The sequence below is a fragment of the Crassostrea angulata genome, chromosome 3 (genome assembly GCF_025612915.1).
Source record: "Crassostrea angulata isolate pt1a10 chromosome 3, ASM2561291v2, whole genome shotgun sequence".
NCBI classification, from domain to species: Eukaryota; Metazoa; Mollusca; class Bivalvia; order Ostreida; family Ostreidae; genus Magallana; species Magallana angulata.
This window is the reverse complement of record NC_069113.1, coordinates 30,316,280-30,328,502: the sequence shown is the minus strand read 5'-3', so window position 1 is coordinate 30,328,502 and position 12,223 is coordinate 30,316,280. Positions and strand designations below refer to the sequence as shown.

General features: G+C 32.9%; 1 protein-coding gene across 8 annotated transcripts in view; it reads left to right on the top strand.

Moving 5' to 3' along the window:
* LOC128178587 (kin of IRRE-like protein 2) overlaps positions 1 to 3,693 on the top strand; it is a 32,741-nt gene extending 29,048 nt beyond the window's left edge. For 5 of the 8 annotated variants that reach the window (XM_052845833.1, XM_052845834.1, XM_052845835.1 and 2 more), the window contains 5 exons: positions 951 to 1,173; positions 2,104 to 2,127; positions 2,268 to 2,572; positions 2,701 to 2,743; positions 2,905 to 3,693. In XM_052845833.1, coding sequence (XP_052701793.1) covers positions 951 to 1,173; positions 2,104 to 2,127; positions 2,268 to 2,572; positions 2,701 to 2,743; positions 2,905 to 3,017 — 708 coding nt within the window. In that variant the 3' untranslated portion in view covers positions 3,018 to 3,693. Of the gene's footprint in view, positions 1 to 950; positions 1,174 to 2,103; positions 2,128 to 2,267; positions 2,573 to 2,700; positions 2,744 to 2,863 lie in introns of all 8 variants that reach the window. The other 3 variants (XM_052845838.1, XM_052845840.1, XM_052845839.1) reach the window with 3 other exon arrangements.
* The last annotated feature ends 8,530 nt before the right edge of the window (positions 3,694 to 12,223 follow it).

Genomic DNA, 12,223 nt, shown 5'->3' with positions numbered 1-12,223 from the left:
TTTTTTTACTTTGAACCATCTAGGGAAAATTCTGCTGTAGCAAGTTGATGCTTTTAATTTGTAGATTTATATGTAGATTAAAAAAAATAGTATTAGGATGATTCAAATTTTTTTATGTATATATTTATGTCTATATGAATGTTACCGAGATTGTCAATAATAAACTGGGCATACCAATATATACATGTATGTAAACGGGATAAAATACGTAGTGAATTGGAGGGCTTTTCTTTGTTTTATGATGGTGGCAGTTATAATCGACAAATCTATTGTTTGTACGAATGATATACTTTTTAATAAGCTGAAACAGTACGTATATGCATCATATTTAGTTTAATTACGTCTGCTGAAGTGAAACAGACGCGAAATTTCACTGGACAAGACTAGCAATAATGATGTTGAATTTTAAAATTTGCGATCTATTTTAGTCCAGTGTAAAACAAGTCAATTGTCTTATTTGTCTGCTTATTTATTTTTTTATATTTTAATTGGGAAAGCTGGATATCGGCCAATCAGAGAGCAAGGAAATAATCAAACATATAGAAAACAAATTCAACGGCAAAAGTTGTTTGGATTTGTTACATTCACAATATCATAAAGAATTCTTACATCTCAAGTTATACGCAAACAATTATATAATATAATTGGATTTCATGTTGTAATCAAAATATCATACAATTTTATTGAATTCCACAGTAAAATAAATTTTATAACATTTCAGGTTGCACTCACAATTCATACATTATTATTTTTTTTTTTTTAACATTTCAAGTTGTACTCACAATATCATGTATTTAAACTCATAATATTATCTTACAATTTTTTTTATTACATTTCACATTATACTCAAAACATCATACAATTTCGTTCCATTTCTAATTGTACTTCCAATTTTATACAATTTTATACAATTTTATTACATTTATTACATTTATTACATTACATTTCAGGTTGTTTGGAGAAGAATGTCACCCAATATCTTTCTGACAATCGGGGAGAAAATGTACGCGGAGATAGAAGAAATGAGTGTAGATGTTACCAGATTACCAAAATATGACCGAGTTCAAACTGATTTGATAATCAAACACGCCCAGCCCTCACATTCTGGTTTATATGAATGTCAAATTAGCTCTACTAAGATCTATAATTACATCGTGCAGTTAAATGTCCTAGGTAAGTACGGCGAGGGGTCGAGATATTGACGTCATCAGATAGGTTTATTTACCACTTATTCATGAATCTATGGTCGACTTAAGTACTAGTACTAGAGTGAATAATTCGATGTCTGGCTCTGACCTCCGATATATCTATAAACAACAGTATTAGTATCCACAGGCGCAAGTGTCGCTTGTTTTGTCTATTCTGCAAGTATCACTGAGGTCCAATCTTACGCTGCCCATGGCTCGAAATAAATACTGTATGTTTTCTGCAGATTTTAATTGTACGCCTAATTTGGAAGTAAAATCATGCCTATTGTCAAACAAGTGCATTTTCAAGCCTTAGAGCTAGGCCTTATTTTATATTCGCACTTATGCATGATCTCTATTTTAAACATTTTTGAAATTGATTACATGTCTTATTTCAAAATGTGTGTAATTTTAGACTGCACTTATCTTATTTGGCTTTCATTGATTTCAAAAAATGAATTCTTTTGGCACATTTCATTAAAGATCTAAAATTATGACATTCCATATCAAGAGTTCAAATTAACCTTTGGTATCGACGAGTCAAATATTTGAAATATGCGCCTCATCGTGACATTCAATTGGAGCTGTAAAATTGTTTGATGGAGTTCTTGAACAACGAAATCTATTACACTTAAATACACTGATTCTAATTATCACTCTCCCTGTTTGGGTTGGTTAAATAATTTATAGCTGGTCACAGGATGAGCGAGTTGTCAGACCGAGGAATTAATATCAAATCAATCATCGTTTAGTTCTCGTACCAAAAAAATCATTCTGTAAAGAACAAAAGAAAGTTAATTCACAATTCTAATTAATGTAATGAATTAATTAATGACCATCGTGGTTTTTATAACAGTAGTCTGGGCGTTGTTTTTTTTTTCCATTCTTGTCAAGTCTTTTTCTTTTGTTGTTGCAGATACTCGACCTGTATTCGAACCTGGTAAGAACATGGTCCAATTCCATTTGAATTTTGATCGTTTTTAATGAAGTTGTGTTTTTTCGATCATCATAATTTTGAAAAAACATTTACTAGTATTCTTTTTTAACCAATATCATAAAGCTTTATTTCTCTTTATTTAGCCTTGACAATAAATGGCACAGTATATGTAAGCAAATATTCCAACATTAACCTCACATGTAACGCCACGGGGTCACTGAGAGCACCAGAGGACATCGACTGGTTCCACAACGGTCTAAAGATCCGGCAGAACGACCCTCAGTGGCGCCACCGGACCTACATCTACAAGTACCAGCAGGAGGTGCCCGGGCGGTCGCTGGTCAGCATCCTGACGGTGGAGCGGAGCGAGGAGCGGGACGCCGGCACCTACATCTGTCGGAGCTCGGACAAAGACACCCAGAGCATCACAGTGCACGTCCTCAATGGTATGGAGCAGATACAAATGACGCACGCTCTCGTGTCATACCTAGCTTTATACTTGCTTATCTTGAGAATTTAATTCGGAGTTTGCTCTATTTACTTAAATATTATGAATATAACATTTTCTTTTTTGGTGTGACAGCCGACAAAGGAATCCAGAAGAGAGAGCATGGTTCAGGTATGTATCTCGGGTTTTGAGACATTTATTTGTATATGACTGTAAATATTTCGATATCGGTTTCAAAGTATTCCCGTTTTAAAGCATCAATGGTGACGATCATATTTTTTTTATTTTCAGAGTTGCATCAATGGTGACGATCATATTTTTTTTATTTTCAGAGTTAGGTCCTAAGTCTGACCACCAAGCATCTAGGAACTCAAGTCCTTCGTCTCATGTTCTGGACTTTGTCTTATATCTGGCGACGATCGCGTTTGTTATTGTCAATAGGTGACAAAAATGAATTACTGATAATACATATCGGGATTGTGCCTTAACATCGCCCTATGATGATATTTGCATTATGGAGACACACCGTGTACGAGTGTGTACAAAGCTAGTCAATTTTAGACACTTTGTTGGCAATTTGGCCCCAGTGCGCATACAGTGGACGCATTCTCTCTAGCAGACCAACTGGTGTGATTTGTGGCTGCTACAGAGAGGTCCTGAGGCGACCAACAGCAAACCTCGGTTTGGAAGCCGCTATAGTTTTTCCACACCTCAGTTTATGGATAACGTTTTGTTTTCAGCGCTTTATTTTGATAAAGCTTCCATGACAGGGAAATACAGAGTAGTATTACTAGTATTTCCTATGCATTATTGTTTTGCAGCTCAATTCATCATGTTCATTCAAGTTTCGAAGAACTGATATTTGCAATGGGCAATAAGCATTGGGAAGGAAGACTGTTGTCTATAGGTTTCACTTGCATCTGGTCCTTTTGTAAATCGCATTTGTTAACATTCCACGTCTTTCTCACTATGTTTTATTACATTTGACGGAACAAAAACTACATCGCTGTCTGTGATTCATATTCATCATCCTGTCTTTACATTTGTATATTTTCATCAGTTCCATAATTATTATGGTTTTGTTTCATCAAAAATTAAATGTTATTTATTTCCTAATCAAATGCGTTGTACTTATTTTCTTTGGTACTCATAAAAAATTGTTATTATATAGGTATATCAATTTCAAATTGTCCTTTCCGGAAGTCTGCAGTGTATAACATTCCACAAACATTGAATTTTCCTAGTTTCGTACATCCAGGATGACACGAATGAAGGTTTATATGCAAGTATCCATAAAAATCAATTGCGGAAAATAGTTAAGAGTCGTTTTAAAAAGAGCTTGCACTTTCGGTGAGATATTTCTATTTAGTTTACTCACCAAACCAAACTGTTAAAAAGTGGCTTCCTTACTTCTTATTCGCTAAAGGGGGCTGTTTATAATTATTGGCTCAATGTCTATTACAGTTTTCCCCAAGAACTGTTCTATTAGTGAAATTGGCGATGTTTCAACCGAAATACACAGCCGATTATAGTCGGACAGGTTCATTGCGTTCAATGTATTAATATCTATTGGCCAATGACGTGACAGTTAACCATCAGTTCACCACGCCTTCATTAATCGGAGTTTGACGCGTACTGCCCAAACTCCAAGCTCTTGTTAAAATGGCTCTAGATTTTAAATTGTTCAAACCATAATCCCCCCTCCCCAAACTAATACTCTCTGGAGGAGTTAAAAACAAGCATAGCAGTTTTGTAAGAAGTTGTAAAACAAAAATGTCTTTCAATATGCAAGGATTGCAATGGCAACAATTTGTAAAAGTATTTTATGTATGTGTTAAGTCATATTAATATCATATGGTTTTATTCTAAATTGTTGAAACAATCACCTCTTAGGCAACAAAAGGCGCTAGCAACGCGAAATGTAATTTGAAAAAAGCAAAATGTAATAAACTCATATTATTACATTTTTCGTTATTTCATTTTGCGTCGGGATCAACAAATATTGTAAAAACGCGATATGAAATAAGAGGTTTTTCAGCGACTTTGTGTTATTAAATATATTTAATGTCTTGTGCCTTCATAAACTAAAAAAAATAAACGTAACTCTTTACAATTTAATCATTCTGTTCACTGTAGTTATTAATGTATAAATTTAGAAATATATGATTCCGAGATCAAAGTCATTATGAATCAATATTACAAAATAAAGAAAAACCTGGAAAACTGAATTGGAGACATCCTTATATTCGCCGAATGCAAAGATTGATCTGCACAAGCTATTCTGACGGCATATTAATCTAAGTCGCGATATAATTCGCGCATTACTAAAATTTGATCGTTTTTGCAAATATCATAATGAAATGGTCAAACCAAGATTAATTTGGTGAATGTAAACGTTCGATTTTGTAGGAAAACTGTTCAATAAGATCTGAAACATTTTATTTCTCTCTCAACTCTCAAAACCTTTAAGAAATTTATAATCAAAATGAGTAGGCCAATACTTTATTATAAATATGGACTCAATTAAGTTCAATACATGTATGTATTTTTAAAGACAAGATATTTTGTATTGTCAATATTTTGTATTTATGGTCAACATTATCATAGATCATTATATAAATCAAATTTAGTCAAATATTACTCCACGTTTCTATGTTAATACATTTTGCGTCGAGATCAACGCAAAATTTAATAAGTTGTTTTTAATTTAGATTTTTTTGACTAACAAATCAACGTAGGTAACTTTTGCTTTTATCCAAGTTGTAATTTGCATGTGTTCTCAAGCATATATATCAAGTCGAAATTGATATGAATAAATATTAAGTAGTAGCATTAAGTACACTATACCAATTTTTTTGTTTGTTAATTAACTGATATATATTCATTATGATAATTTTTGGTATATTTTTTGTGTCTATGGTAAACATTGGTATGGGTCACTACAGTGTATGATTAAAAATTGAGCTATATTAGATTCCACATTTTTTTTGATATTCCAGTTTGCGTTATTACATTTTGCGTTAATCCCCACGCAAAATATAATAACACAAAATGTAAAAACTGGGGTTTATTACACAGTGCATAACCTTTGTTATTACATTTCGCATTGCTACAATAATCATTCGCCTTATGTTCAGCAGATGATTATGTGGAACATTTTTCATTAAAAAAAATAATGAGAACTACTCTATTTAATTGCCCAATATATTATATTTGACTTAGAAATACAGTGTATAGTTGATTTGAATAGAATTGGCTCGTTATGTTCATGTGAGAAATGAGGGCCATGGATCTACTCATCATACGCGCCCCCTCTTTAGTTAGACATTATTAGGTACATGTAGCTGAATGTCCATTTTCAGTGTTGTTTGTGATGGAAAATTTTAAATAACGGACCGAATGATTTTGAAATAGAGAGGTTCATGGGTTTATTGGTAAACTATATTAATAACAGCTAATTTTTTTTTTTCATTTTTTATCTTTTGATTTGAAGTTTGTCGCATATATCCTACACATTTGTTCCCAGTCGCTGCCAGTTTTATAAAAAAAAAATATATATTCTGGTATCGTATTTGACCTTCCGCACGATTTCAATTGTGGATTGCCATTAGTCATTTGAGAGACTAAAAAAAGTCACTCAGATGACTAATTGCAATCCGATTTCGTCCGTCGTGCGTTAACGTTAACATGGGTAAAAATGTCAAAATTGATGCAAATTTCAAATACTAGTATCTCTTTCTCTACTATTGGACATTCAGTAGAAAAGAAGAGGTGCCTCTACCCCAAATTGTGAATTTCACGCCCCCTGGGTTAGGACCAAAGGCGGAGCCAATATGGCCATATAGTGAAAATGTATGCTTTTTCTCTAATCACATCATTATAAATTTGAGAAAACTATATGCATGATTATAATGTCTATAAAGCCATCTACCAAAACTGTGAAATTCAAGGCCCTCTTGGTCAGGGGTTCGGATCCTAGGGCGGGCCAATATTGCAATAAAGTAGAAATGTTTTTAATCTTTCCACAGTTGAGGAAGATATTTTTAGTAAATGCATGATTATGATGCTCATGAAACTGCCTCCGAAAATTGTGAAATTCCCAGCACCCTGTTCAGAGATTCAGGCTTTTGGGCGAAGTCAATATGACAATAAAGTGGAGGTTTGTTAGGTATTAAAAGATGTTCTTCTCTTCTTCCTCACCAGAGGAGATAAACTGAATGCATTTTATGATGTCCATTAAGCCCTCTATCAAAACTGTAAAAGCCATAGCCCCTGGGTCAGGGGATCAGGCCTTTAGGTAACATTTTTGCTTTTTGGAAAGGCCCGAGACAGAGTGATTGTGCTTCACTCCCCAAATTGACAGGGTGTGACCAAAATACTAACGATTAGCTTCGATCAGTATAAAAACCAGAAAAGTTCCGAAGATAAAGTATATCTTACTCTTTATATACAAACAAATAGCAAGGGGTGACTTGTATGATAGAGTCAATGATTTTTATTTGCTGTGTAGTTTTTATATCATCCTGATTTGCATGACAGTTACTGTTATTTCCGAGTCTTAGAAGCCTTAGACACCTGTCCTCTTCGCCACATTGGATTTCATTTATATGCACATATCATTTTGATTGTTTTCTAATTTAGATTCCTGGCGAAGGTTAATGCCGGGTGAGGAGCAGGCATGTTAAATGCTAATGCAGGGAAAATTAACACCACCGGAATCGGAATATTTTACCATATTTCATAAAAAGCAAATGCAATGCTTAGACTTCAAAACATTTTTTTCTTCGAAATTTATTCTCAGGGTTTTAGGTGATGTGTAAATGAAGCTATTTTTACCTTATGTATCGGTCGTGAAATAACGCAACGCAAAAATGTTATTTATACATCAAAGCTGACTTGATATAAAAAAATTATATCGATGGTTGATACATGTATATACAATGTAACACACACGATCTATTGATGAAAATGAATCGAACTGTTACCTGCACATCCCGTGATATCACAGTTAATTACTTAATTTTTGTTTGTCAATGTGATAGCCCAGTGGTCTATATTTAGAGAATCATTCATTTATTTGGTGATCATTACAGTCGGGCATGTATTCAAATCCATTATAAAAACCAAAAGGGCTTTATGATGTAATTGATTACGTACCAACTGTAATGTTTATCTCCATAAAAGTCAAAGAACGATACCTTACATCTTCGCTAGCCAAGGGTTTTCGGTCCACTCTGCTCCCCATAAACAGAGTGGACCGAAAACCCTTGTCTATCGAAGATGGATGCCTTAATGATTTTATTTATATTATTTTCCATAATTGTATGTACAACTAAAATTTTTGATATTTTCATTATTTCTCTCATGCAAACCTCGTACAGTATGTGCCCCAGAAATGTACGTCATTTAAAACATCAATTTTTCAAGAAATTGCCAAGCGGTGCAAAGCAACTATTGAACTGTTGAACAAGTCCATTTTAGGCAATGTGCAAAATGAATAGTGAAATCATCAAAAAATAAAGAACGAAATTTGATATGCTTTAAAATATTGAACTAGCTAGTGACTAGCTACATGTATCAATGGATACTGATCAAGAAAGAACAAAACCGTACTGACGCAAGCGTCAAAATAATTGCTCTTTTTTAACAACGTATGTACCGGTATGGTCTCAAATACCGCACATATTAAAAAAAATTCATTGTTTTAGATGATTCCATAAAAATTTTTACAAACACTAACCTCGTACTCATTACGTTACGCAAATATAAACAAATTAATTTTCTTTTGTTTAAATCTAATGTTTTTGTGTTTAAAATACACGAGAAACATCAACTAATAAAATCTACGTTTTAATATTTTATTAGACAATATGTTCAGTAATTGGTACACGTTTATCAAGGGGATAAGACAATTCTTATAACGTAACCTAGTATCTCATGTTGACAACCTATAAAAAACAGTAAAACTAATAAAGGGGGTTTTAAAAAAACATACAACGTATTAAAAAATTTGATGGGGTTCGAATTTCCTGAATTGTTAACCATATGAACACCTGCTCTACCCTTGACCTAAACGCTAGGGGTATCAGCGAGTTTGATTTTACGGAAGCGTATAAGTGCCTGTTTGTAATTTTTTTTATTTCCAACTTTAATCACAGAATTTCCAACTTAAAGTTGGATTTCAAATTCTAAAGTTGATTTTTCCAACTTTAAAGTTGTAATTTCCAACTCGGAATTTTCAACTTAATTAGACGTGCATTTTCCCAACTTTAATCTTTGAATATTCAACTTTTAAAGTTGATTTTTCCAACTTTAATTTTGGAACTTCCAACATTCATCTTTTGTTGTAAATACGATAAGGTTTTTTTTTTAATTTTTTATAAGTGATCTTTATTAACGCCTTGTAAATAAAGACACGTTCAAAATATACAAATTCCAAGGCTTTGTTTTGATCGTAATTGTTTTTAAGTGTGCTTCTTTCTAATCCTGCATTAAATTGACGACACCCTCTTGTTTTACATATAAGATAACATTTATTTGATTCCAATAATTTCGATATTTGATATCTGAAACTTTTTACATACAGTTTTAATCTTATAGTTTACAGGAAAACTTATAGTTCAAACATATACATGTACAAGCATTAGTTAGTACCCAGTTTGCCCGTGACATGATCTATTGCGTGGACCCTGGGGTCCACGCAGAAAATATATAAGTGTGGTTAAACCGGTTGCTGTGGGGAAAATTCAGCCTGCGCATGAGCTAGCCTGATTCCTGTGCGTAATGGGTAGCTCAGGGAACTAGGCTAGCACACGTTTATCTGAATCGGGATCGGGATTCCGTGCCATATGCACACATAAGTTCAAAGGCGCTGTAATTGTAAAGTTGTCGGTAAACAGTACAAAAACAAAGTATTCCTTTTTTTAAAAAAAATGATCGGCATGTGATATGAGCTGTCAGTATTATGAAATAAATAAATGTTATAGCATAATTTGCAATGTTTTGTTGTAGCTTAACTTTACTTTTACAGAAGGCGAGGCTAGAGTACTTCTCGATTAAAAATTTTTATGCATTTAAGTATGATTGAATAATTATGTGACTGTATATAATAGACGATTGAATAATTATGTCACTGCGTAAAAGTTAAAATCTCAAAATAATGCATCCAAATATGAAATTAATTTGCACAAAGCTGTCACTGCATAATAAACAAAGTGCAAAGTGGTGCAAAGCGAAATGTGTGCGCAAATAGTAGAATTCGCCTGATACTATACATGCAATCTTCATTAATATAGATCATAATTATTTAAGAAGTATGAACCCTTTACACTCTGAGATAAAAAGTCAGGACTATACGTAATACAACGTACAAATTTAGTGGTTAAAAGAAGGCGGCTAGAGTCGGATGAATCTCTGATAATCTTAAGGCTTTCACGTTTTCGTTGGAAACACATGAAAATGGTCCACGTATTGTAGTCCTTTTTTAAAGGACAGCAACTTGTACTTTTATATTTACAAGAAATTAGTTCAAACAAAAAGTTGAAAATTCCCCTCTCTCTCTCTCTCTCTCTCTCTCTCTCTCTCTCTCTCTCTCTCTCTCTCTCTCTCTCTGTGATTTTTGTGCATTCGATTCTACATAATTTGTTTGTTTGAACATTTCCCAGTTTAATAATTTGCAAAATTTACAAAATTAGTGTCTGGATAATTTCCTTGAATGCCACAATTTTCTGCTAATGAGTTGCAACATAACAGTCCTTGATTATATCGCACGCTTCCTTTTAAATCAGTGCATACAATCAAATGACATCAAATCCATAGCAATTCTTTCATTTAAATGTAAATAGGGATTCTATATTCAGATTAGGAGGACCTTGCAATCACATATCGAAGCCTTCAAGCCATGGCTCTCCGGAATCGCCGATTTGGGATTTTCTGTCAAATATTTACATAAACTTTGTAATTTTTACTACATTTCTTAACAAACTTATTGTTGTTCATATGAAAATATAAACTGGGTATAAAACAAAATAAACATTTGTGCGAATGATTTTTTTTAAATAATAAATTAAGTTACTTATCAATGAACATACATGTAAACAAAGAAAAACTTGAAATTGTTGTATGAAACTCAATTTTTTCTCTCTTAGTTTTGACAAGGAGTTGGCGTTAAAATCAATTCGTTGGCCACTACCTCATCAAGTCAGGGAGCTTGGTCGACAAACTACCCATCAGATCTAGTTTTCATTTTTAAAGTATGTTTAACTACGACCTCTTAGTTAGTGAAGGAAATTCCATAAATCTACAATTAAGCTTTTCAATTTGAGTACTGAGTTACTGTGGTTTCATCAATATTCGTTGAATACCAATTTTCGTGTATTTCGTTGTTTAGTTGATCCATGAAATTAATTGTTCATTGAAGTACAATTTTTATTTACATTTTGTATTGATAGGGTCATGGGCCACGAATTTACGTATCCTTGAAACTGTATTTTTTCGCTTTATCCACGAAATTTGATGCCCTTGAATATTAATGAAACCACAGTACATTTCCTTATACCGAACTCTTCTTCTTAAGAAAATCGATTCGGTCAAAAAATTGCCACGACCATCCAGCCCCCTTAATAACCTATTCCCCCCCCCCCCCCCCAAGAAATTCTTAGTATAACATGATTGATTTAATTAAAGTAATTGTTCTTGAAAGTAAAAGTTAAAAACCGGGGCATTAAACTATGACCACAAATTTAGTATCTGTGATCAGAAAATTGATCGATCCGAAAAAACAAGTTAATTGTAATGAGTTTATCGTGTCTCTGAAATCTTTTGTCTTTCTTCTCATTTTACACAGTCTCTATTATGATGGGTACTACTGTAAATTATTTAAGTTAATGTACAAAGATCAAATAACTGCTGTCCTCGAAACAACAGGGTGTACTTTATAAATATCCTGTGCAGCAGACATACTAGTCTTTCTTAGCAATCGATACCAGAGCGTACACAGAGTAAGTTGTCGGATGTAAATTAAACTAGATTTTCTTCTCCCCTAAATGGATATATATATATACGTAACAAACATTAATCTCATTTTTATATGAGCAATTTATGAATCGAATCAACATTAGTTTCTCTTTGCTTCGTTTATCTGCAAAAAAAAACAAACCCAAAAACAAAAAAAACATTACTTTCCTAATCCATTATGAAAAACAAATAAAAAAATTTTAGAGTGAAGTACTTATTAGCTTACCCAAGTCTTTTCTCACACGCAAATAATCAAGATTATTTATCATTTTTATTTTTTAAAAACGCATATGTTTTACATACAAAACCTCTCATACAGAATATTGGTACATGTAGTAAGGTACTCGAATGAAAATCCTAAGAGCGGACTCTAAATACAAACAAATGACCGAAGCTGAGAAGTTCACGTTTCTTATGAAAATAAAAATATTTCTATAAATACATATTTCATTCAATAGGCTACATTTACTGCATCCATTATTTTGATACATTGTGCATTCACTAACAAATAACTACATGTGAAGTATATGTAGTCAAATTTTGACAGAAAACATCAAGACGACTTCTTCTGGTATTTGAACAATCCAAATGTAAATGCATACATGTATATGTGTGACTAAGATTTGCTGCACGTCG